Source organism: Chaetodon auriga, chromosome 5, assembly GCF_051107435.1.
Source record: "Chaetodon auriga isolate fChaAug3 chromosome 5, fChaAug3.hap1, whole genome shotgun sequence".
NCBI classification, from domain to species: domain Eukaryota; kingdom Metazoa; phylum Chordata; class Actinopteri; order Chaetodontiformes; family Chaetodontidae; genus Chaetodon; species Chaetodon auriga.
This window is the reverse complement of record NC_135078.1, coordinates 29268594-29295195: the sequence shown is the minus strand read 5'-3', so window position 1 is coordinate 29295195 and position 26602 is coordinate 29268594. Positions and strand designations below refer to the sequence as shown.

At 46.8% G+C, this 26602-nt stretch overlaps 2 protein-coding genes across 10 annotated transcripts in view; both read left to right on the top strand.

The window, feature by feature from the left end:
- Positions 1–298: 298 nt before the first annotated feature.
- grin1b (glutamate receptor, ionotropic, N-methyl D-aspartate 1b) overlaps positions 299–26602 on the top strand; it is a 63204-nt gene continuing 36900 nt past the window's right edge. For 2 of the 4 annotated variants that reach the window (XM_076730589.1, XM_076730591.1), the window contains exons 1-7: positions 299–937; positions 3547–3803; positions 6087–6221; positions 8735–8911; positions 19550–19612; positions 20512–20609; positions 21834–21955. In XM_076730589.1, the coding sequence (XP_076586704.1) occupies position 937; positions 3547–3803; positions 6087–6221; positions 8735–8911; positions 19550–19612; positions 20512–20609; positions 21834–21955 (853 nt within the window). In that variant the 5' untranslated portion in view covers positions 299–936. The remainder of the gene's footprint in view (positions 938–3546; positions 3804–6086; positions 6222–8734; positions 8912–19549; positions 19613–20511; positions 20610–21833; positions 21956–26602) is intronic. The other 2 variants (XM_076730592.1, XM_076730590.1) reach the window with 1 other exon arrangement.
- LOC143320725 (uncharacterized) lies at positions 8932–19543 on the top strand. Of its 6 annotated transcripts, none has more exons than XM_076730594.1 (3): positions 8932–16789; positions 16953–18854; positions 18927–19543. In XM_076730594.1, exons 2-3 carry the CDS (start codon positions 18459–18461, stop codon positions 19407–19409), a joined length of 879 nt encoding a protein of 292 aa, XP_076586709.1. In that variant the 5' UTR covers positions 8932–16789; positions 16953–18458; the 3' UTR covers positions 19410–19543. The 6 variants fall into 4 exon arrangements, 2 of the variants coding, with proteins under 2 accessions (XP_076586709.1, XP_076586708.1); XR_013077176.1 differs by having other exon boundaries at positions 8932–14233; positions 14264–16789; positions 16953–19543; XR_013077175.1 differs by having other exon boundaries at positions 8932–16495; positions 16640–16789; positions 16953–19543.

Here is a 26602-nt window from a genome sequence, read left to right as displayed (position 1 = left end):
CCCCCTGCTGCCCATTAGAAAGAGTGCAGGTTTCAGGCACATTGCCACAGTTGAGTCTGTCCTGACAGGTGACACACCTGCTCTCCGTGGACAAGGGGACCCACCAACACCTATTGATCGATGTCCTATTGGATTTGAAGGCCTTTGAATTCTTTCATTGAAAAGTTAAAAGTTCATTTTTGATATTATTATTCCTTTGCTGACTAAAAACCTTCAATCATGTTTGAATGTGACCAAGTTTTAATCTGAAATGTGACTGTGAAGGTGTTTCTGTGAGCGCGCGGGCACGAGCACGCGCAGGTTCATTAACTCTCACAGCAGAGAACAGAGAGGCTCGCGCTCCGTCGGCCGCGCGCCTGCTCTCCTCCGTCTGTGAGCGCGCGGGAGCGAGCGTCAGCATCCAAGGACGGACCGCGGGCTCGCGAGCTTCAGGTCATCTGGAAGTCCGCGAGCATCAACCGACGGACCGCGAGTGAGCGGATGAAGGGATGAACGGATGAACGGACGAAGAGAAAAAGAGAGAAAACTGAAGAAAAACGATGATTTTGTTCTATGAAACGACGCGATGAAGACACAGTGAATCAACAGGACGAGGCGCGAGACCGGATCAACAATGTCAGCCGGGATTTTCGGTTAAAAACAACATTTGATCGAAGCCCCAGAAGCAGGACTTGATCCCCGGAGAGAGACGCGGAGGACGGCCACAGAAAGCCGAGCGTCGGGCACGTTTTCAGCACTTCAGCGTTTGATTGATTAAAGACAAAACAGACACCTTCAACCTGAAAAACCCGAGTCCGACCCGGAGGGACCGACCCGGACCGAACCGGGAGCACCGGGAGCACCGGGAGACACCTGAGGCTGAAATCAACAGGAGACCGAGCGACGACGCAGTTTGACGGAATCCAGGAGATTCAGAGAAGACCTGCGGCTGCAAACAGTGAGTGTGGATGTGAACGGCTTCACTCTGTCATTGGTCATCATTCATTCATTCATTCGTTCATTCATTCAGGAACTCGGTTTGACATTCAGACCCGCAGTTCTTCACGTGCTCACCGTCACGTTTCTGTCGAAAAGCCGAAACAAGTTGACGGATGAGACAGAAAAGCTGATGGTCTGCGTCTCTTCCTCTTCTCCTCATCATCACAATCTGACCGCTTTCATTCTTCTTCTGGTTCAGTTTTCATGTGAACATGTGAAAACTGTTCTGAGGTCAGTTTGGAGTCCAATACAAAGAATAAAGTCGGTTCATGGTCACAGCTCAGAGAATAAAGTTTATTAAAGATCCATCAGTGAGCAGTGAAGCCACGCCCACCGCCAAACGTCCGAGCCACAGGATTGGACGCTGCCACTGTCACTCCCAGAATGACAGGCGTGTCCATCTTAGCTACAGTCTCACAGCCTGTCCTCTGAGAGGACGGAGAGCCGCAGGGGCCAAAACAGACGAATCGAAACGAAATGGAACGAAATCAAAGAGAATTCGCTGGTCCCGCGTCGCAGACGTTAAACTGTGGACAGAAAGGAAAGTTTGTCTGTTTGTCGTCAGCGTTTCAGAGGCGGAGCGTCCGTTCCTCAGTAACAACAGTTTATTTATTCTGTCTGCACGTAAACAAGCATAAACACATAGTCAAAGCTCGTTTGGAGCAAACAGCTCAAAACCACAAACTTCTCTGTCAGCGCTCGTTTTCAACGTCAGATAGAACAACCAGCTGCTCATCAGAAAACGGCTTCCTGTTAGCGGTTTGATCCGCGACCTCGGTACCAAAGTGCTCCGGATGACTGTGGTTTGCTTTTTCAGGCCGCGTAGCTTTTATCATCCTGTGGATTGACGAGCAGCAAACGTTCAGCGCCGCGCTGCTGAATGTTGACCTTTACGTTACGGTTGTTTGCTACGTTAGCCGCTCGCTAAGGTCCAATGAAACGCCTCTAAAGACGTCTGGAAACGGGACAGCGTACGTTCTTTACGTGCACTTGTTTTCTGTGTTAACGCTGATTGAACAAGTGTTCGTCGTGTTTCTTGTAGCCGTTACTTTAAATCTGTCACCACAGAATTAAAACGTGAGCTAATCTTACATCATTTCCACCATCAGCCGACTCGCCTCCTCCTGACACTTCAGACTTTTTTTCCGACGCTTTTCGTCGATTTCTTTCGTTTTTCACTCTTATGAACAACAGTTTTTGGTACTGATGGAAGCTCCTCGTGCTTTCTTGGTTTGATGGATCGAAGCAAACGTCGGCACTTTGAGAGCGTGTTAGAGCTTCCTGTGCAGGGAACCACTTCCTGCCCTCCATCTGCAGCGACGTGACGTCATCTGTGAACGAGCTGTTGTCAGTCGTGTTCAGTGTCTGATGACAGAAAACAGGTAAAGAAATCACATGACCTCCGCGTTTGGTGAAATGTTGCATAGAATTTTTTGTTTTACAGATTAGAACAAATTACTAAAGGTCCCCAGGTGATACCACACACACACACACACACACACACACACACACACACACACAGAGCCGTGGTGTAATGGGCCTCAGCTGGTCTGAGGTCTGTGTGGACCCTCTTGGATCCAGGCCTTCAGTCTGGATGCAGAGTCGCAGTGGAAGCAGGTGTGAGCTGCGGTTTACTGTGGAGGGCAGTGATTGGTTGGTGAAGAGCAGCTGGTTTTTCTCCACCAGTCAAACCCAGTAGCCCTTCTTCACTGGTGTGACCCCCCATCATGGACGCTGGCTTTGAGCTGTCCTGTGAGGCCTGGAGATCAGGACCAGTCTGGACTGGTTTCTTCAGCTTCTCTGAGTCTCTTCATGACGTTTGGTTCTGTGGACGATCAAGTCCACAAACTCTTCTTCAGTGTTTTCAGCTCCGTCCGTCACAGACAGGTGAAGCCTCCTCGTCCTTACCTCAGACAGACTCCGCCTCTCTTCTTCGAATAATTAAATGAAACTTTATTTGTATAGTGAGTGCTTTACAAAGAAACACAGAACGGACATAAAAACGGAAGAAGTGAAAGTAAGATTTAAGACCAAAGAAATAACAATAAAGACAATTTATTCTATTATTTATTATTAATCACTAATTAGACCCTGTCATGTGACTCACCTGTTGCCAGGTAATCTGATTCATTGTGTCAGTTTCAGCATTGATTTGTCGTCTTTGTGCTATTTTTGATTGAATAAAAGAAGAAGAAGAAGAAGAAGAAAAAGAAGAAGAACTTTACATTTTGAACTTTAAACCATCTGATATCAAATGTCAAGAGTGAACTTTGACCTTTCTCTTATTGTCCAGGATGTTCCTGGTTCACACTCTGGTTCAGACTCTGGTTCACGTCATGAAGAAAACGTTGCTGTTGTGTTTTTGTTGTTCTTTGCGTGCTAACACGCCAAACTGAGACGGTGAACACGATAAACTTTAAGTATCAGCATGTTAGTATTGTTGCTGTGAGCATGTTAGCATCCTGATGTTAGCATTTAGCACAAAGCGCTATGTTGTCTAAGTACAGCCTCACAGAGCCGCTCACATGACCTCTGTCTTAACCTTCCTCTCCCCCTCCTCTTCCTCAGTGGAGCTTCGCGGCGTGCTGCTCATCACCGTCCTGCAGTGCTGCTCGGTTGCTCGCGGCGGTTGTGAGCCTCGACTGGTGAACATCGGCGCCGTGCTGAGCCAGAAACGCTACGAGCAGGTGTTTAAGGAGGCGGTGAGCCAGGCCAACACTCTGTACGGCAAAGACAAGTTCAAGATGAACGCCATCTCTGTCACGCACAAGCCCAACGCCATCCAGATGGCCCTGTCCGTCTGCGAGGACCTCATCTCCAACCAGGTGAGGGCGCTGCTCATCCTGTCACCTGACCGCTTCAGCTCGCCTTCAGCCAGGCTTTAGGGTCAAAACGGGAGGTTGAAGTTAGCTTGAAGTTTGAAGCCTTTGCAGATCAAACTATTTGTATTTATTAATCCATTATTTGATATTCAACTCACCCATGTCTCAGAGCATGAAAGCAACACACAGAGAAGACTCGAGAGCTGTCGTCAGTCAGACCTTCACAATAAAAGTCTGTCAGGAAAGAGGATTTCTGCCGCTGCTGACGAGCCTTTTATTTTTGAAACGTGTAAAAAGTTGTGATTTTCACCGTAACACTGATTAAAAAAGTCAAAGCGAAACCTGTTGAAACCAATGATTGAAATAACTTTACACAAAAAAACACATTCAGAAAGATGAACTACGGTTTGTTTCCTCTGAATCAGTGAAATTTAACGATGAACTGACGAGTTTCAAATGAAAAATGAGCCGAGAAAATTTCATTTTCACCATCCTTCAGTTACGTGTTTCCTTTGTGAGGAAATGAGGCCAACATGGCGTCCAGAGAGAGAGAGAGAGAGAGAGAGAGAGAGAGAGAGAGAGAGAGAGAGAATCAAAGACAGAGAGAGAGAGAGAGAGAGAGAGAGAATCAAAGACAGAGAGAGAGAGAGAGAGAGAGAGAGAATCAAAGACAGAGAGAGAGAGAGAGAGAATCAAAGACAGAGAGAGAGAGAGAGAGAGAGAGAATCAAAGACAGAGCGATGGACGTCAGATTAACATCCTCTCTCTCTGCAGAAACAGAGATGTAATCCCTCCATCCTCCCAGAGGAGAGATGGAGGGATTACACACACACACACACACACACACACACACACACACACACACACACAGGACAGTTTGCTTCCTGCAGGCGGCTACATGTGTGATGTAGAAATTATTTCCACCACCACAAACAGCCAGAGGAGGAGGAAGTATTCACATGTTTTACTGCAGTAAAAGTACTGTTACCACACTGTGAAGACACTCCACTGTAAGTAAAAGTACTGCACTCAAACCTGACTGAAGTAGAAGTATGTGAGTATTATTAAAGTACTTACAGTAACCTTGTGGTGTGTGAGTGAAGTGTTCCTGTCAGAGTGTTTCTCTCTGCTGTCTGTGGATTCATGTTCCTGCTGTATTCATGTGTTCATTCATGTTCCTGCTGCATTCATGTGTTCATTCATGTTCCTGCTGCATTCATGTGTTTATTCATGTTCCCGCTGCATTCATGTGTTCATTCATGTTCCCGCTGCATTCATGTGTTCATTCATGTTCCTGCTGCATTCATGTGTTCATTCATGTTCCTGCTGCATTCATGTGTTCATTCATGTTCCCGCTGCATTCATGTGTTCATTCATGTTCCCGCTGTATTCATGTGTTCATTCATGTTCCCGCTGTATTCATGTGTTAATTCATGTTCCCGCTGCATTCATGTGTTCATTCATGTTCCTGCTGTATTCATGTGTTCATTCATGTTCCTGCTGCATTCATGTGTTCATCCATGTTCCTGCTGTAGATGTTTCAGCTCATTGAACTCCTTTATATCCTGTTGGTGCTTTAATCTTCATCAATGCTTCAGATTCTACAAGATCATCACGTTTGCAGCGCGGCGTCCTGTGAGAACCTCGTATCTCAGAAAAACAGACAAAACATTCAGCGTCAACACATCTGGAGATACGAGCTTTTCACTGGACAGAGAGGAATCTGAAGAGTGACTAAAGCTGACAGACAGGATGGAGTACTGTAAAAGTACAATATTTTTCTCTGAGATGTAGGAGAGTAGAAGTATAATGTTGCGTAACATGGAAGTACAAGTATCTCATATTTGTACTTAATTACAGTAGTTGAATAAATGTAATTAGTTACTTTCCTCCACTGGCTTTGATTCAGAGTCGTTACAACCTGTTTGATAAACTGAAGAAATCTAGTTTCATATCATCAGACAGGTTTGTAACAAACATCCAGAAATGACATTTTTTGTATTTTTATTATTATAATATTATATAATATGTATTATACATTAGAGTACATATTATAGAACCAGACATTTAGGTATACTTAGTCATATTTTAAGAATTTTATGCACTTCGTTAGATTCTTGAGAACATTCTTTTTCATTCTCATCCTTGTTCTTCTTCTGTGGTTTATATTTTGTAGTTGTATGTTAAAACTGCTGCTGCAACAGAATCATTCATCAAGTCTTTTTAATCTTTCATCTTTTATTTCTTCTTCTTCTTCTTCTTCTTCTTCTTCTTCTTCTTCTTCAGGTGTATGCGATTCTGGTCAGTCACCCTCCTCAGTCCAACGACCACTTGACTCCAACGCCGGTCTCCTACACCGCCGGTTTCTACCGGATCCCCGTGGTCGGCCTGACAACACGCATGTCCATCTACTCTGACAAGGTAACCTGAACCAGCAGTGCTGCTGTTACACCTGCAGCAGCTTCCTGAGTCTCAGGAGACGAAGAGGATCAAATCGAATCTGTTTTCACTCTTCTTCTTCATCTCCAGCTTTCCGTTATCGTGGTGTTCCTCACGGATGTTTCCTCAGACTTTTGGTATTTTTGTGAGCTCTTCCTCTCGGCTTTGTAATCAGAACTCATTCGGTAACGTCTCCCTCGGCTGTGACGTCCAGGTGTATTTACCTGTGTGTCACGAAACCTCCTTCCACTTCACTTCAGGCTTCTTGTGCATCGCGTTAAAACAAATCGAAGCAGCATCTGTCTGATACCTGCTAACTACAAAGGACACACTCTGATTTCTCTTAGTGAATACAACATAGTTTGAAGAGTTCTCCTGGAGAACAGTCACATGTTCACAATGTCCTGTGTTGTCTTCAGGCTCCACGAGGTGGAGGTTTGTCCCAGTTCAGAGACACTCAGATGTGTGATTGAACTGGAAACCACTCAGAGTCTCTCTCAGCTTTACAATATTGATGAAATAATTCAGTGTCATCAGTCCCAGAATATCTCAGCGCTCCCAGAGAGCAACGCTCCAGTGACTGCAGTCTATTCCAGAGGATTGAGAAATGAAATATTCACATGTTTGTCGGTCGGTGTTTCAGGTGAGGTCAGAGAGTGTTTGATGTTCTCACCTGCAGCAGCAGCAGATTCTGTTACTTCGCTCAGATTTCTTTGGATATTAAGCCGTTGAAGGTTCAGTTCAGCACATTAAAAACAGAATGAAACGCTCTGTCCGCTGATGTCTGCTCAGCAGGTCCATCAGGGTCATTTACATGATCCGTCCTTCATGGGATTATTCATACACACATTAATCAGTAACACAAAGAAAACATGTTGCCGCAACATCCTGATCAACGGGAAATCAGCATTTTCAATTGAAACAAAACAATGTACTGGAAACCAGTAAAGTTAGTGTTTCCAGTTGAGTTTGTCACAGTCCTCCATGCACATTGATGATAGACACCTGTCAGCTCTGGTTAACAGCTAACATGATGCATATTCCAGTGAGAAACAGCAGCTAGTAGCAGTGCTAATGCTAACACAGGCTAAGTTAGCGTTACAGGTCGTCAGAAATTAAGTGTGAGTGTCAAACATCAACTGGCAGGAGAGAAAGACACAGAGGCCTTGTCACATGTTAGCATAAACAGAGCAAAACGTGCAACATTAGCATTAACAAAAAAACACACAATGTTAGCATGAACAAAAGAAAGCATGTAACATTAGCATGAACAAAAGAAAGCATGTAACATTAGCATGAACAAAAGAAAACATACTAATGTAGCATGAACAAAAGAAAACGTGCAACGTTAGCATGAACAAAAGAAAACATGCTAAAGTAACATGAACAAAGGAAAACACGCAACGTTAGCATGAACAAAGGAAAACATGTTAATGTAGCATGAACAAAAGAAAACAGGCAATGTTAGCATGAACAAAAGAAAACATGCAATGTTAGCATGAATAAAGGAAAACATGCACATTAGCATGAACAAAAGAATACATGCAACGTTAGCAGGAAAAAAAACATGCAACGTTAGCATGAACAAAAGAAAACATGCAATGTTAGCATGAACAAAAGAATACACGCAACGTTAGCATGAAAAAAATGCAACATTAGCATGAACAAAAGAAAACATGCAATGTTAGCATGAACAAAAGAAAACATGCTAATGTAACATGAACAAAGGAAAACACGCAACGTTAGCATGAACAAAGGAAAACATGCTAATGTAGCATGAACAAAAGAAAACAGGCAATGTTAGCATGAACAAAAGAATACACGCAACGTTAGCATGAAAAAAAACATGCAACGTTAGCATGAACAAAAGAAAACATGCAATGTTAGCATGAACAAAAGAATACACGCAACGTTAGCATGATAAAAAAAATGCAACGTTAGCATGAACAAAAGAAAACATGCAATGTTAGCATGAACAAAAGAAACACACAATGTTAGCATGAACAAAAGAAAACATGCTAATGTAGCATGAACAAAAGAAAGCACACAATGTTAGCATGAACAAAAGAAAACATGCAACGTTAGCATGAACAAAAGAAAACACGCAATGTTAGCATGAACAAAAGAAAACACGCAACGTTAGCATGAACAAAAGAAAACATGCAACATTAGCATGAATAAAGGAAAACATGCACATTAGCATGAACGAAAGAAAACACGCAACGTTAGCATGAACAAAAGAAAACCCGCAACGTTAGCATGAACAAAAGAAAACACGCAGCGTTAGCATGAACAAAAGAAAACACGCAACGTTAGCATGAACAAAAGAAAACACGCAGCGTTAGCATGAACAAAAGAAAACACGCAACGTTAGCATGAACAAAAGAAAACACGCAGCGTTAGCATGAACAAAAGCGTTCATTCAATCACATGAACCTCCAGAGGAAGTTTCACTGTGTAGATAATAAGACTGTGCTGGTCTCTGGGTTCTTCAGAGCATCCACCTGTCGTTCCTGAGGACGGTGCCTCCGTACTCCCACCAGGCTCACGTCTGGTTCGACCTGATGAGAGAGTTCAGGTGGAACCACATCATCCTGATCGTCAGCGACGACCACGAAGGACGAGCTGCTCAGAAGAGACTGGAGACACTGCTGGAGGAGAGAGAGACCAAGGTCAGCTGTGTGTGACACACACACACGGACACACACACCTGAAGACACACACACACACACACACACACACACACACACACACACACACACGGACACACACACCTGAAGACACACACACACACACACACACACACACACACACACACACACACACACACACGGACACACACACCTGAAGACACACACACACACACACACCCGGAGACACACACACACACACACACACACACACACACACACACACGGACACACACACCTGAAGACACACACACACACACCCGGAGACACACACACACACACACACACACACACACGGACACACACACCCGGAGACACACGGACAGACACACACACACACACACACACACACGGACACACGGACACACACACCCAGAGACACACGGACAGACACACACACGCACAGACACATACACACACGGACACACACACACCCGGAGACACACACACACAAACACAGACACAGACACACAGACACACACACACAGACACAGACAGACAGACAGACAGACACACACACACACACACACACACACACACACAGAGTCAGTGTGGAGACACGTGTGTTGTCATGTGTGTTAATGTAACGTGTGGTGCTTCGTTCTAATCGAGTGTGTGTGTGCGTGTGTGTGTGTGTCATCGGTGCAGACAGCAGTTTCACTTCTAGAGAACAGGCAGCGTTTCTGTTCAGGGCGTCTCGTGCTGCGTTTGGAAATAACAGAACTCCAGAGGCGGCGTGATATTTCACGGTGTCTGGTTGCCATAGTGACAGAGTTGATGTCAAGATTTGTTGGTGTGAAGCGACCTCAGACTGAACCTGAACCACATTTATGACTACACTGAACAAGGAACACCTGTGCAGGTGATCCACTGACACACTAAATGAAGTCATGGCTTTAGTTCACAGTTTATTGGTGCCAACGGTCTGAAGGATAATGACAGGAAGTGATCTTCATCACTGTCTCTGTGGTGAACCTGAAACACGTCGAAGCCAAGGAGACATTTCTGACTCTTCTGCCGCTGGAGGACCAAAGAAAACACTTATAATGACAGAGAACGAGGTCATGTGACTTCAGGCCAATCAGACTCCCAAGCTGACGGTTTGTTCCATCATCTGTAGCTCAGCGTGTGTTTGTAGAACTGAAACTGCTGTCCGAAAGACATGCCTCCATCAGCCCTCCATCATCCCTCCATCGTCCATCCATCACCCCTCCATTGTCTCTCCATTGTCCCTCTATCACCCCTCCATCCTCCCTCCATCGTCCCTTCATCGTCCCTTCATCGTCTGTCCGTCCTCCCTCCATCGTCCCTCCATCGTCTCTCCATTGTCCCTCTATCACCCCTCCATCGTCCCTCCATTCTCCCTCCATCACCCCTCCATCGTCCCTCCATCATCCCTCCATTCTCCCTCCATCGTCCCTCCATCATCCCTCCATTCTCCCTCCATCATCCCTCCATCAGCCCTCCATCACCCTCCATCATCCCTCCATCACCCTCCATCACCCTCCATCATCCGTCCATCACCCCTCCATCAGCCCTCCATCATCCCTCCATCGTCCATCCATCACCCCTCCATCCTCCTACCATCATCCCTCCATCATCCCTCCATCACCCTCCATCCTCCCTCCATAGTCTCTCCATCGTCCCTTCATCATCCCTTCGTCGTCTGTCCATCATCCCTCCATCATCCCTCCATCACCCTCCATCGTCCCTCCATTGTCCCTCCATCACCCCTCCATCGTCCCTCCATCATCCCTCCATCACCCCTTCATTCTCCCTCCATCGTCCCTCCATCACCCCTCCATCGTCCCTCCATCGTCCCTCCATCATCCCTCCATTGTCCCTCCATCGTCCCTCCATCACCCCTCCATCGTCCCTCCATCATCCCTCCATTGTCCCTCCATCACCCCTCCATCGTCCCTCCATCGTCCTTTCATCGTCCCTTCATCGTCTGTCCATCCTCCCTCCATCGTCCCTCCATCGCCCTCCATTGTCTCTCCATTGTCCCTCTATCACCCCTCCATCCTCCCTCCATCCTCCCTCCATCGTCCCTCCATCACCCCTCCATCCTCCCTCCATAGTCTCTCCATCGTCCCTTCATCATCCCTTCGTCGTCTGTCCATCCTCCCTCCTTCGTCCCTCCATTGCCCCTCCAACCTCCATTGCCCCTCCTTCATCCCTCCATCACCCCTCCATCCTCCCTCCTTCATCCCTCCATCACCCCTCCATCCTCCCTCCTTCGTCCCTCCATCACCCCTCCATCGCCCCTCCTTCGTCCCTCCACCGCCCCTCCATCCTCCCTCCATCGTCCCTCCATCACCCCTCCATCCTCCCTCCATAGTCTCTCCATCGTCCCTTCATCATCCCTTCGTCGTCTGTCCATCCTCCCTCCTTCGTCCCTCCATTGCCCCTCCAACCTCCATTGCCCCTCCTTCATCCCTCCATCACCCCTCCATCCTCCCTCCTTCATCCCTCCATCACCCCTCCATCCTCCCTCCTTCGTCCCTCCATCACCCCTCCATCGCCCCTCCTTCGTCCCTCCACCGCCCCTCCATCCTCCCTCCATCCTCCCTCCATCGCCCCTCCATCGTCTGCCTGGCTTCTGTATTCTCTTTGCCGGAGGAGTCACAGCAGCTTCTCTTTCATCACTTTCTTTTCTTCTTCTTCTGTTTTTTTTTTTTTTAAATCTCCACCAAGAACGTTTTGTGTCTGATCCAGTTTGTCAGGATGTCAGAAGATGTTCCGTGATGATGTTTCCACAGATCTTAAAGAAAACTGCCTATTCATATCAGTGTGTGCAGGATTAGTCGTTAGGACAGTGTGCAGGTGTCCTCTGGACCGTCCAGGACCTCGTCATCCAGATTCTGGCGTTGTTGACCTGACACGTCCCGAATGCCTGTTTCTTCAAAGCATCTTAAAATTCATCTGGACAAGTTGCCATAGCAACAAGTCCATAAACCCAAACCTGCAAAAGTGCATCTTACTGACAGCTGGCTGGTCAGGACCCAGACGGTTTACTGTGAAGGACAAACAGGAAGTCGTTTCAAACTAGAAGAGTGGACTCAGTGCAGACCTCTGCCAGGCGAACACTCTGGGGTGGTGCCGAACTTTGGTGGATCATAACATTTGGAGAAGGAATTAATCTGCAGATGTTCTGCTTCAAGATGACCAAACTTTTGAGAACAAAATGCGTCCTGCACCCGACAAGGAAGCCTTGTTTTCAGCCGAGCTGTTTGCCAGAAATTCCTTCTGGTGTGTCGTAACGCATCGAAAATGGTGAATGAGTTTAAGATTCATGATTAGGAGGAGTGTTACCAGCATTGATTTAAATTCACAACCTGCTCTCAGAGGATCAGCGTTTGGCTCAGATTGACCTGACGTGAAGACTGACGTCGTTCCGTCTGTTGGGCCTGCAGCAGACACCAGATCCCGAAGTGAAGCAGCCCGAAACAGAGCCGTCAGGAATTTGATGGCTCCACAGTCTGTCTGCATGCCAGTCATGCCAGAGCGTTGACATGATGAGGACTTCAGATGAGAGCCCTCAGGTTGTGTCATCATCTCTTGGTGCCATTTTCATAATGAAATATTCAGACTGAGGAGTCGTCTGTAGACCAGATCAAACCTGTTTGTGATGCTGCTATCTGACCACGTCCACTGTGGGACAAAATAACATCAGTCATGTCACAGGAACACAAAAAAGATGAGACTCATTTCCATGAATCTGTGGCCCCACTGCATGCTGGGAGGATTCTCAACACACCTGTACCTGCAGTCACATGATCAGCAGTCATTCCACCTGTTTGTTGTGGCCTTAACCGGGACCAACAAATCAAAGAAGTTCGCTGGAAGTGAACACACAGGATCACGTTAGCCTGGTAGTGTGTTAGCCTGGTAGCCTGGTAGCGTGTTAGCCTGTTAGCATGGTAGCCTGGTAGCGTGTTAACCTCGTAGCATGTTAGCATGGTAGCGTGTTAGCCTGGTAGCCTGTTAGCCTGATAGCGTGTTAGCCTGGATCAGTTAAAGCTGAAGAGCAGGACCAGGAAGCGTGCTCATTTTGATGAAGTTTCAGCTTTCTGATGAACTTGAATGAAAAACTTGCGTCTTTTGTCTCTTGATTTTTCTTTCATTGAGTTTTGCAGATTATTATATTTCCAGACAGTTTCTGCTCTTTGTGTCTTGGTGGAGATTTACTGTATTTTCTTCTCTTTTTTACTTTTGTCTTTTCTTTGTCCACTTAAATCAATAAACAGCTTCAGTTCCTTCTTCTTGAGACCTTTGTCTCTCTCTCTGCCTTGCTGTCTGTCTGTCTGTCTGTCTGTCTGTCTGTCCGTCCGTCCGTCCGTCCGTCCACATCATCTTTCAGTTCTTCACCTTCGTCTGTTGTCTGGTTTCTCATCACCTCGACACTGAAGGAGCTCGGAGTCGTGCAAACACATCTCAGCTGCTTCTGTCACAGCTGTCGAACTGCCTCAGACAGACAGACAGACAGACAGACAGACAGACAGGCTGACAGGCTGACAGGCAGACAGGCAGACAGGCTGACAGACAGACAGACAGACAGGCAGACAGGCTGACAGGCAGACAGACAGACAGACAGGCTGACAGACAGGCAGACAGACAGACAGACAGACATACAGGCAGACAGGCTGACAGACAGACAGACAGACAGGCAGACAGGCTGACAGACAGGCAGACAGACAGACAGACAGACATACAGGCAGACAGGCTGACAGACAGACAGTCGTGTATCTGAGCAGGTGTAAATTGAATAATTTGGTGAGTGCAGACTAAAGAGAAGACAGCGTCGTAAAACCAGCAGTCATCACGGACCGTTAATCACTGAGCTGATCAATAGAAAATGTGTGACAGTATTTATAATCAGTTTTGAAGAAGTGCTCAGATCCCTTTTTTAATTAAAACTACAAATACCACAGTCTGAATTTACACCATTACAAGTAAAAGTCCTGAATTCAAAATGTTGCTGAAGTGAAGTACTTAAAGGTGCATTAAATTACTTAAAGTACTTAAAGTAGACTGCGATGAACACACCTGTTAGGTATGACTAACCTGCCAGGTACAGACAGCAGCTCTGAAACAGACCACTGGGTGGAGCTAGTGAGCGACATGATGTCAGTGAAGAAGAGTTGTACTGGGTGACAGGTGTCCAGGTGTGCTGCTGGATGGTTTGTCATGGACATATGATGATGGAGACAACATGGAAGATGTTTGCAGGGAGGAAAGACCTCACTGTAGACTCCGGACTGTGGATAGGAGGTCTGTGGATAGGAGGTCTGTGGATAGGAGGTCTGTGGATAGGAGGTCTGAAGATAGGAGGTCTGAGGATAGGAGGTCTGTGGATAGGAGGTCTGAAGATAGGAGGTCTGAGGATAGGAGGTCTGAAGATAGGAGGTCTGAGGATAGGAGGTCTGAAGATAGGAGGTCTGTGGATAGGAGGTCTGAGGATAGGAGGTCTGAAGATAGTGGGTCTGTTGGATAGGAGGTCTGAAGATAGGAGATCTGAGGATAGGAGGTCTGTGGATAGGAGGTCTGAAGATAGGAGGTCTGTGGATAGGAGGTCTGAAGATAGGAGGTCTGTGGATAGGAGGTCTGAAGATAGGAGGTCTGAAGATAGGAGGTCTGAAGATAGGAGGTCTGAGGATAGGAGGTCTGAGGATAGGAGGTCTGTTGGATCCAGCATTAATCAGAACAATGCTGACATCAGGTTGTGGCTCCGGCCGTGGCCCATTGCCGGACTCCACCGAGCTCTTTATTCTGCTGCCATCTTGCTATGGGGGTCTGTGGGGTTGACTTTTTGGCTCTTGAGCGTTTGCTTCATTTTTCAGCTGCAGAGTTTGACGCTTGGCTCAGAGGACACAAGTTTAAGTTTAGAAAAGTTCAAATGTGACTTCCTGTTTTCAGAGAGGAGCCACAGCGAGGCTCATGAATGTTAGAGGAGCAGCATGAATATTCCAGCACATTAGTTAAAGTAGGTGAGCTGCAGCGTGTGTTGTTTCTGAATTAAACATCTATCTGATTCATAATGAAATAATGATGAATATCACAGCGGCTGCTGTGCTGTTCCTCTGGAACATGCTGTGTGGAGACAATAGATAAGACTGCTCAGCGACAGCTTCACCGAGTCTCTGCAAAGGACACAAATACCACTGCTCATCAATTATCATCTGCGCGCTGCACATCACACAGTAACTTCTCAGATCAAAGTCAGTATTCAAGCAAATGTCAGCACGATCAAATAAAGTCCAGGTTACGCTCTGAAGTGTTCAGAGTACTTCAGCACACAGTCATAGTAGGTCCATCGCAAAGTGAAAATGAATGTGATGTCCAGGCAAAGTACAGTGATGATGAAGTGACACAGCTTCAACACAGAACAGAGTCCACGTTTGCTTCTGCAGACGACTCACAGGGCCGGTGGCGATCTGCTGAAACTCAGCGTAATCCTCTTCAAGACAAAGGAGGATGAAGCTTTCCATGAACCTGTTAGCTTAGCTTAGTAGCTAACAGGGCAGTCAGTCTCCACAGGTTACTAGAAGCTGTGACAGAAGAGCTTGAATGAAACCTGAAGGAGACACACAAACATCAGCGTTCACCAGAGCTCGACTGGAAGACTTATTCTGTCCTCCAGTCAGTGGTTTACACCACCAGTTACCTGTGAACACACAACATCCAAGCAGAGTTTACACCTGAGCGGGTTCGGCCAGAGAGGAGCCGTGTGTGTGTGTGTGCGTGTGTGTGTGTGTGTGCGTGTGTGCGTGTGTGTGTGTGTGCGTGTGTGCGTGTGTGTGTGTGAGTGTGTGCGTGTGTGCGTGTGTGTGCGTGTGTGTGTTTTAAAAGCAGTGTGAGTGTGTTGTTCAGGGACTTTGTGTCAGAATGTAAATTTAATGAGATTAACATTTGGAGCGGATTGAGTGGAGGACTAATGGGACACTCTGCCGCCACAGCAGCTTAACATCACAGGAAGTTTCTGGAGAGCGAAGTCACAGCTCGGTTCAGTGCTTCCAATAAAATCAAACTTTACTGAAACTCATGACACCAGTGTGGGTACTAACTGAGCTTTGTTTTATTCAGGAAGACACTCTGCCGACTTAGCCTACATCTAAACACATTAGCCTCGTCAACAACTGATCTGGACCTGGGGTGTAGCATGACATGGTTTTGTCCCAGGTCATGACATCATGCTAACAGTCTGAGGCTGAAGCTAACAGGTCCCAGGTCATGACATCATGCTAACAGTCTGAGGCTGAAGCTAACAGGTCCCAGGTCATGACATCATGCTAACAGTCTGAGGCTAAAGCTAACAGGTCCCAGGTCATGACATCATGCTAACAGTCTGAGGCTGAAGCTAACAGGTCCCAGGTCATGACATCATGCTAACAGTCTGAGGCTGAAGCTAACAGGTCCCAGGTCATGACATCATGCTAACAGTCTGAGGCTAAAGCTAACAGGTCCCAGGTCATGACATCATGCTAACAGTCTGAGGCTGAAGCTAACAGGTCCCAGGTCATGACATCATGCTAACAGTCTGAGGCTGAAGCTAACAGGTCCCAGGTCATGACATCATGCTAACAGTCTAAGGCTAAAGCTAACAGGTCCCAGGTCATGACATCATGCTAACAGTCTGAGGCTAAAGCTAACAGGTCCCAGGTCATGACATCATGCTAACAGTCTAAGGCTAAAGCTAACAGGTCCCAGGTCATGACATCATGCTAACAGTCTGAGGCTGAAGCTAACAGGTCCCAGGTCATGACATCATGCTAACAGTCTGAGGCTGAAGCTAACCGGTCCCAGGTCATGAACAAACATGGCCGTGTTCTGCCTGTTCAGGCGCAGGTCCGGCTCAGGGTTTGGTGGGTTTGTTCCAAAGCTCGTGTTAAACTGCTTCGCTGGCTTTAATTTGTATGAAAAGAGCTTGAAGAGTCATTTTTTGGTGGAACGATGGTTGTGACCCTGCGGTGAGTATGAAGCACAAAGTCAGATGTGTTTGGCCTGCTGTTCGTACGGACAGGCTTCAGGTGAGCTCTGCGGGCTCTCAGGTCGTATCTGTGGCCCTCAAAGCAAGCACAGTGTCCAGAAAGATGACGTAGAGTCACAGCTGGAACCCGACAGACGTGTTTCCACACCTCTTTACTCGTTTGTAAGAGTGAGGTTCCTCGTGCAGCTTTAAATGCAAACGTGTCGTCGCCGTCAGAGAAAAGCTGAACAGGACATTAACTTCTCATGAGCTGTGACAAAAAAGCTGCCTTTGTTGTTCATGTTTTTCTTTGTTGGCTGTGTGCCGGTCCATGTGGATCCTCTAAACTGCGACTCTGCAGAACCATCAGATCCGGTGAAGTTTTACTGCCTCAAACACAGTTCAGCTTGTAGTCCAATTTAATCTGGGCAGAGCTAAAATAGAAGCTGTTTCTCAGCTGCTGCTGATGAATCAGGTGTGAAGTGTTTGTGAGACGAAGATCAAAGTTCGACAGGTTTCTGATTCAAACTCATCGTTCGGTTCTATTTTCTCTGTCTCCTCTAAAAATAAAAGACGTCGTGTGTTCGCAGCAGCTTTGAGGCGTATTTTTACCTCTGAGTCTAAATATAAGTGAGGAGATGAAGCTCAGCGTGCGACAGGCTGCAGACAGCAGAGCTCTGAGACTCGTTGAACTGCAGCTTTCTGTCCTTACATGCAGCCTCTTCGGTCTCTGAAGCGTCCGTCTATCTGTCTACTTCTAATCTGGCTTTGTTGGTCTTTATGGAATCATTTGGTAAAAGTTAGTGTTTGGTTATGTTCATTTATTGCTGACTGTTGAATTATGACTGAGTGTGCGGCTGACAGGCAGTTTGTAACATGTGAAACACGTCCTTCATGTTCACCATATGATGAATTTCTGTGTGGTTTGAGGTGTTTCACATGTGAAATGTGACACAATTCATCAGTTCCCAATCAGACACGTGTTACAGGTGATGATGCTGGTCAGTCTTAATATGTAGCTTTAATCTCTTTAATCTAATCTAATCTTATTATTGTTGAATGAAACCGTTCATGCTGAAACATTCTGAGAAAACCTCAGAGTTTCTTTTATGTTTGTGTTTGAAAATAAAACCAAGTGGAAAATTCAGTAGATCGATAATGAAATTTGTTTTCTGGAAAAATATTGAGAGCTATCGAAATTCCAGAATTCAGTATCCACACGAGACTTTTGTGATGACGTCACTAAAAACAGACAGACAGGTGTCCAGACAGGTGGACGTACAGGTGTCCAGACAGGTGTACAGACAGGTGGACGGACAGGTGGACAGACAGGTGGACAGATAGGTGGACGTACCAGTGTACAGACAGGTGGACTTACAGGTGGACAGACAGGTGGACGTACCGGTGTACAGACAGGTGTACAGACAGGTGTACAGACAGGTGGATGGACAGGTGGACAGACAGGTGGACGTACCGGTGTACAGACAGGTGTACAGACAGGTGTACAGACAGGTGGATGGACAGGTGGACAGACAGGTGGACGTACTGGTGTACAGACACATGTCCAGACAGGTGGACGGACAGGTGTCCAGACAGGTGGACAGACAGGTGGACGGACAGGTGGACGTACAGGTGGACAGACAGGTGGATGTATCGGTGGACAGACAGGTAGACGGACAGGTGGACAGACAGGTGGACGTACAGGTGGAGAGACAGGTGGACGTACCAGTGTACAGACAGGTGGACGTACAGGTGGACAGACAGGTGGACGTACAGGTGGAGAGACAGGTGGATGTACCGGTGTACAGGCAGGTGGACAGACAGGTTTACAGACAGGTGGACGGACAGGTGGACGTACCAGTGTACAGACAGGTGGACGTACAGGTGGACAGACAGGTGGACGTACTGGTGTACAGACAGGTGGACGTACCAGTGGACAGACAGGTGGACGTACAGGTGTACAGACAGGTGGACGTACCTGTGTACAGGCAGGTGGACAGACAGGAGTACAGACAGGTAGACGGACAGGTGGACAGACAGGTGGACGTACCGGTGTACAGACAGGTGGACGTACCGGTGTACAGGCAGGTGGACAGACAGGTGTACAGACAGGTAGACGGACAGGTGGACAGACAGGTAGACGTACCGGTGTATAGACAGGTGGACAGACAGGTGGACGTACCTGTGTACAGGCAGGTGGACAGACAGGTGTACAGACAGGTAGACGGACAGGTGGACAGACAGGTAGATGGACAGGTGGACAGACAGGTGGACGGACAGGTGGACAGACAGGTGGACGTACCGGTGTACAGACAGGTGGACGTACCTGTGTACAGGCAGGTGGACAGACAGGTGTACAGACAGGTGGGCGGACAGGTGGACAGACAGGTGGACAGACAGGTAGACGGACAGGTGGACAGACAGGTGGACGTACCTGTGTACAGGCAGGTGGACAGACAGGTGTACAGACAGGTGGGCGGACAGGTGGACAGACAGGTGGACAGTCTGTGACGTGTTTGCGCGCTCCGGCGTCCCGTCAGCCTCCAGACTTGAATAAATCTTTTGTTGGATGCTCTGCTGCCCTCCATTTCCTGACTGTCTATAATCTTCTTCTGTGTCTGCATATTTTCTCTGTGCACATTACTCATCAGACTAAAAACAGGAACTATGAAAACCTCGACCAACAGAACTTTGACTTCAGGAGAACACCCAAGGTATAAACTTGCATGGTCAAATGATGCACGCCGCCCAACCAATCTCTGAGCTCGCCCAGTAGTAGCCAAACACCAGTCAGCCCCGCCCAACCAAAATCCAGACCAGCTCCAGAGATAGACTCTTATCCTGGTGGCACGTCTTTTCTCCACCATCTCTTTTCTTTCTTTTGATTTTTCATGATTCCTGCACACTGGGAATGGGTTTACGCTCCAGGAGAGACGCCCTTCCTCTTCCTCCTCCTCCCCCTCCCCCCCTCTTCCTCCATGTGAAGGGTTGCATGCAGCCAGGCTGAGGCTTGGCTCTGTCTGCAGATATGAGGAACGCCGCCCACCAGGACCCTCTCACTCCTCTGCAACATCAAAACCTCCTTTTCTCTTTCTTTTGGGAAATGAACCACTTCCTCCACCCTTCCTCCTACTCCCATTCTCCCCGCCTCCCTCCTCCTCCCGCTCCTCCTTCTCTCCACTTGATTCTTTTTTAATTTGCACTTGCATCAGCGCTCTCTAACATGCACGTCCCTGATTGGTTGGTTGGTTGGAGTCTTGAAAGCGCCTCAGTTTGCATGTGCCACCACACCACGCACAACTTTTTGCCCCTCCTTCTTTAGAGCTTCGACTTTGAGTTTTCTTTCAGTTCCGCAGCTCTCGAACACTTTTTGTCTTCATTTTTTGGCCCCGCCCCCCTCCTCCCGTGGTAGGTTGAGGGGCGCATGGTCGAGGCTGGGGTCAGGGGGGCAGGGTGTGGGGGCGGGCGGGGGAGGGGATTGTGACGTGTGGAGCTAATGATGCCTGTCCTATGATGTTTTCTGTGGTGTTTTGTTCTGCCGCGTCTCTCAATGTTCTACGACGTGACCCTCGCCCTCTGCTGTCACCTGTCGCCCTGCGTGGTGGTCCTCCAGGCGGAGAAGGTGCTGCTGTTCAGCCAGGACACCAACCTGACGTCTCTGCTGCTAGAGGCCAAAGACCTGGAGGCCCGAGTCATCATCCTCTCTGCCAGGTCTGTGTCACTAAGGATATGCTGAGTAGTTGCTCGGTGCTTCCGGGGCATTACTAGGTTGTCAGCAGGCGTTTCATCAGATATTTTAGCTAATTGCTAGTTTGCTGCCAGCTGGATCGTTGTGAGGTTGCAGGGTTGATCTGGGTGGCAGTTACCATGTTATGAGATGTTTTCTAGGATTTTGCTGTATAATTGGGAGATCTACGGGGTGACGACAGCATTGTTAGTTGTGTGGTTTGCTCGGATGTATGAGCTGTGATTTGGTGTTTTTCTGTGAGTGCTACCATGCGAAAAAGAGGGATGTACCTATCTGCAGGATCGGTATCAGCACTTATGTTGACCTAATTAAGCAGACTGAGTATCATCCAGATGAAGAATGACGTTAATTGATTCCTCACAAAGAGGATCATAGATTGCAAATTTGGGAAAAAAGAGCACTAGAAGTGGATTGGTACTCAAGTTTCAGGTTAGAAAGAATCGGATCAGTGTATCCTTATCGTCAGTGGTTGTTGATGCGCTGTGGTTGCACAGTTAGAGAGTTACTCTGAATCATTTGATCTCATTGGCTCGGCCTTGGAATAGTTTTGAAAGTTTGATTCAGGGACAAACGTAGGAGGTTGCCAGGATGCTTGGGTAGTTTCTAAAGGTAAGTGGCTCAGTGTGGAGCACTGACACAATACTGGCTTAGCTGTACCCAGTACCAACTTGGTGTTGTGACCCAGTGTCAGTGTTATGGTGTTAATCTTACCCAGTACCCATGGGTACAAAACCACCCAGTGGTACTGTAAAAGTAACAGTGACACCTGGTCAACACACCCCATTGGTCCTGGGTGAAGTTAACCCAGTATAGGACCTGTGATATAATGGGTCAATTTGCAGGCCAGTGTTTTTCAGTGTATAAGGTGTTCCTACATTACTAACATTGGTAAGTGGTTAACATGGTGTTGCCAGGTGTTTACCAGGTATCAAGTGTGTATGTTTTCGGGGGGGGGGGGGTGTTCTGGGTGTTTGCAGTGATGTGCTATGTGGTTGACTTGGTGTCTTTGGGGAGTGTTTGGGTGTGTTTGTCGAGGCCTGGTTTTCACAGCGATGCTGGATGACGGTTGTGTGTCATTTCGTGTATTTTGTGTTTGCCCATGCTGATTCTGTGAGACTGTCCTACGTAACGTAAACATGGACAGACGTCTGCGTCCCTGTTGACCTCGTGTGCTGCTCTGTTTGCAGTGAGGACGAAGCTGCAGCGGTGTACAAAGCAGCCCGTCAGCTCAACATGACTGGCTCTGGGTACGTCTGGATGGTCGGAGAGAGAGAGATGACCGGCAAAGCTCTGAGTGAAGCCCCAGATGGTACGCCGACGTCTGCCTCTTCTTCGTCTCCTCTCTTCTTCCTCACTCTTCTTCCTCAGTCCTCCTCTGGAGGTTTCTCTCTGTCTCTGTCTCGCAGCTCTGCTTCCATCCAACTGTCAGGGTAATTGTTAGCTGAGTCCTTCAGGTTTGCAAAAAGCAGAAACATGTGTTTTCCAGACGTCATGCTGCAGTGAATTAAACATGTCGCTTCAGCAGGAGTGAAGCTGCGATACTGAAGATGAGGAATCTTCATCACCTGCTGAGAAAAACGCATTCAAGTTCTGTTGTTTCTGTATTTGAACCGTCAGGTTTGAGGCTTTGACTCTGAACTGAAAGGAATCAGGATGTGTGTCGTTGATTTAAAAGTTTGTTTCATGCAGTAAATGAGGCTGTTGGTGAAGCGCACAGCTGGAGAAGGACAGAACGTGAGGATAAAATGATCTGCAGGTAACGTCACAGCGATTTAAAGAAACTAGAAAACTACATGAGAAGAAGAGATTAAAACACATGAAGGTTTGTCTTTGCAGCCTTTACTTTTGAAATCAGATATCGCTGATACTCATTAGAAGTCTTTTATTTGAAAAAGGTAAAACAAACTGAAGAGACAGGAAGGATTGATTTCATTCCCTCTGTGATGGATTAACGTGGAGAAACTCTTTCCATCAACAGTGTTAATCAGTTACTGTGAGCTTTTCTAGAGGAGTGATTATCAAGCAAGGAATGATTTAATGTGATTGGCTGAGCTGGCCGGCGTCAGTCGGTGTCAGTAGAGGTGCAGTGACTCATTAAAGGCTGGTGGACTACGAAGGCTTCGCTCCGGCAGGTGGTCCGTAAGGCATCATCGTGTGGTTTTTTGGGATGTTCTTCTGTGGTTACTCAGGCGTTGCTGGTTCCATTTAACATTAAAGAGCATCAGCTGCTACAGAGAGGAGGAGGTAGAGAGTTCACCTTCATCAGGCTGGAAGCTGATTGGATGGAAGCACTGCTGTCTGTCTGCCTCGCTGGCCTCTCTGGAAGTGCTTTAAGTCTCTGATTGATGAAGGAAGCTACTCCTCATCACAGTCAGTTAGCTTCTCGGCGTCCTGGTGTGTTTCTCTCTGTTTCTTCTAACTGCTGGTTGAACGTTTAAACATCCAAAAAAGAAAAACATGTTTAAAGGTTCTGAACCGCTGTTTTCTTTTTCTGGCTTGTTGTAACTGTGTGGCTTTAAATGTGTCTAACATCTTTTTGTTTGTTTCATCTTCTATAGTGTGTGTCGTCCGCCCGCCCGTCTGCCCGTTCTCACAGTAGACAAGCCGCTGCTATCGGGGGTGGGGGGGGCACGGGGGCAGGGGGCTAAAGCTTTATTCGAGTTTGGGAAGGTGGGGTGGGGGGTGTACAAACTGCTAATGTTGCTGCGGTTACCGCGACGTGTCTGAACAAACACTGGTAAGATGCCGCCGCTGCTTCCTGTTTCCTGCTTGATGCTTTGCCCTTTACCATTGGTCAATAGAGGCCCCGCCCACTGCAACATGGAGCCCGCCCTGCCAGGGAGGGGGCGGGGTTTATTGAGTCAGCAGATTACTCAGCCAGCCAACAGAGCTACAGTAGATGGCCAAAAGTATGTGGACAGCCCTCTGCAGTTCTGGTGGAATTGAACTTTGATGACGTCCCTCACAGCAGAGGCCTTCAAGCACATAAACGACATTTTGTGGAGAAACAAAGATCTATTCTCTGCTCAATACATTTTTATATATGTTTAACATATCTAAATATGAAGAATTTTTCTATTGAATAACGTCTGAGTGACGGTTTTGTCTGCAGTCGGTCAGCAGAGAGTCTGATGAGTGAGGAGGCGTCTGCAGGTGTCAGAACAGGGACCGTCATCACCTCAGACACGTTGACTGAGCGCAGAACAGATGTTTGCTCACACTACAGGAGTCATGGTGTCAATAGAAGTATTACACAAAGTATTTGTATGAAGATTTGACAAACGTCCCGTTGTGTTTGTATTGTGACACAACTTTAATGCCATAGAAGATGAAACGTCCTGGCCGACGCCGTGTGAACGATTTGCTTTTCCAAAGGGAAGGAAAGCTCATCCTGTTGAACATTTCCTCGTCTCTGTGGCTGCTGGGTAATCGGCTTCCCGCTCTGTTGCTGTGGCATTTTGTTTCAGAAAACATCCACACCAACCAGCTGCTGCACTCTTAAAAATGATGTGGAATTTTCTGCACATCTGTGTCCCCCCGACAGCCAGATGTGTCAAAAAATTACCCATCATGCTCTTAAAAGTGCAGCGAGACTGCACTCTGAAAATAATCCTCAGCTGTTTTGTCTCTGTTGGAGAAGTTTGAGGTTTCTTTTTAGGGAAAGCGTTTCAGGTGAAAACCTTTTATTTTGACATTAGCTCACCTGGTTTCAGTCTTCGCCTCTCATGTGCAGAGGTAGCAAACGGAGGAGATCATCGTGATCAGTGCTCACAGGAGAATTCATCTTTGCTTTTTGTCTGATCTCTCCTTCTGATCTCCAGAGGATGAACCCCTCAGAGGTTAATAACCCCCCCCCACCCCCCCCACCCCGTCACTAGATAAACCGTCACTAGATTGAACTGGAAGACTCAGTCTTGACCTTGTAAGCAGCACTCAAACAACAAATGAACTCAAGGTCCTCTTACTAGGTTCCCTGCAGCGTTCCTCCAATCAGAATGTAGCCTTGGATCTTGTGTGCTGGGTTCGTCACTCTGACAGTATTACAGTATTATGTGCAGGTGCATACTGAGGTGTTCATTGTCTATATGGTTGGTTGCCATTCTTAGAAACAAATTCATGCAAAGACCAGGTGGATAGTCCCCTCAAAGACTTAAGGTACCAAGGTGAGAGTGGTTGGACCACCATTTTCAACCTTCCTGAGCTACCTTACGGGTTTTTAAAGACTTTTCTGCATTGGATTATATACAGGGAATGAACAGAATAATGTGATCTGTAGCTGAAGTATAATACAATCCAATACAACAGCTCTGCAGCCTCGCAGATTTACCACCGTCTCAACAAAAATGAAATCTTCTCAGTGGTAGTTTGTGCTGCAGAGCTGTGTTGGATCGTATTAGACTGTACAAGTGTTCTTATTATTGTGTCCACCCCCTGTATCTGTACAGATTGGATTGCGCAGAGGTTATTTCTGAAACGATTCCCTGAAAAGAAACCTATGAAGCAGTACTGTGACATGATGGATTTCGATGTGGCTTTTCTTCACCAGACACTTGTCACATTAAGAGGAAGGAGTTTCTGCATTTGGTGCTTCAGCTAACTGAACAACAGTATGCTAACACTGTTAGCATTAATGAATGGAAATGATGAGCTCTGCTCCAGTGGAACACATGAACACATCATTTATGTTAATTTAACACATCAGTTCTTAATGAGGACAACCAGCTCTGCCCATTAGTTCCATTTAGGAAAGTTCGCTCGTGTTTTTCAGGTTCGACCCTGGTTACGTCTGAGCTCGCTGAACGTTGAAAATGTGTACATTAAGTTTAGTGGTTTTAGGTTTGGTTTGTTTTCGTTGGTTCTGTCCAACTGAGCTTCATAAAAACCTTTCAGGTAGAAACGTTAGCTACTTTCTGCTTCATGGATGAGTATTCTCCCAGTCTGTGTCCAGGAAAGGAAGTTAGCTTGTTGAACTCGCTTGTTTGAAGTAGAAATATTTTCTAACGAGTACTAACTGACTACAGTGCTAACAGCACTAGCTGGTAGTTGAAGAAAGAAATGTTAGCTAGCTGTTCCCAGTAGATGTAGGCAGGAATGTTAGCTGCTAGGTTACAAGTATTTTTAGTGGTAAATGTTAGCTAGCTGCAGTGGTTTCAGTGGGAAATGCTAACAGTATTAGCTGTTCCCATTAGTTACAATTGGAAACATTAGCTATCTACACCCAGTGGTTTTTATGGGAATCCTAAAAGTCCTAAAACAGCTGTTTCCAAAAGTTTTGAAAGGAAAGCTGAGCTAACGTTTTCCCTGTAGTGTTAGGGAATCTCTGTTAGCTGGCTGTACCCTTTGGTATCAATAAGACATTTTACTTAGTTGTTCTTCCCAGTGGTTTTGATGGATGTTAATGGCATTACCTAAGTGTTCCTTGTGGTAGCTGGTCTCTTCCAAGCACTTTTATGGAGTACTATTAGAATGTGCACATTTGGTGAAATCAGTTGGTAGCTGTTCTCTGAAGTGTGTTCTTTCAATACATGGAAACGTTTCTTCTTCAAAGGTCATACCACGTGGATATGTTGTGTTTTAGTGTGCATCTCCTCACATCTCCCATAGCCGTCAAAAGAAGTGGCACCAAAAAGATTATTAGAAAGTTGGTATTATGACGTAGTGATCCTTCCTTCCTTTAGAGCTTCCTTGGTTTCAGTCAGAAGTTTTTGCTAGCTGTGCTCGATGGATTCAGTGTGGAAAGCTAAAGGTGTTAGCTCACTGTTCGCTGCACGAATGCTAGGAGGGTTGAATCACAGGCAGTCATCCAGGAGGCCTCTTCAGCTCTGACAGTGGAGGAGTCCCAGGTGTTTAACCTCTCTGGTTCGTTGGTGACAGACCGCGATAAGGAACCCACAGACGTTAACGTTAAATCCTTTACCTGCTCAGTCAGTCAGTCAGGAGCGAAGAGGGCGACAGG

Coding starts and splice junctions, on each gene's coding strand:
- LOC143320725 (XM_076730593.1), top strand. CDS start 18,459: ATGTCCAGACAGGTGGACGGACAGGTGTCCAGACAGGTGGACAGACAG.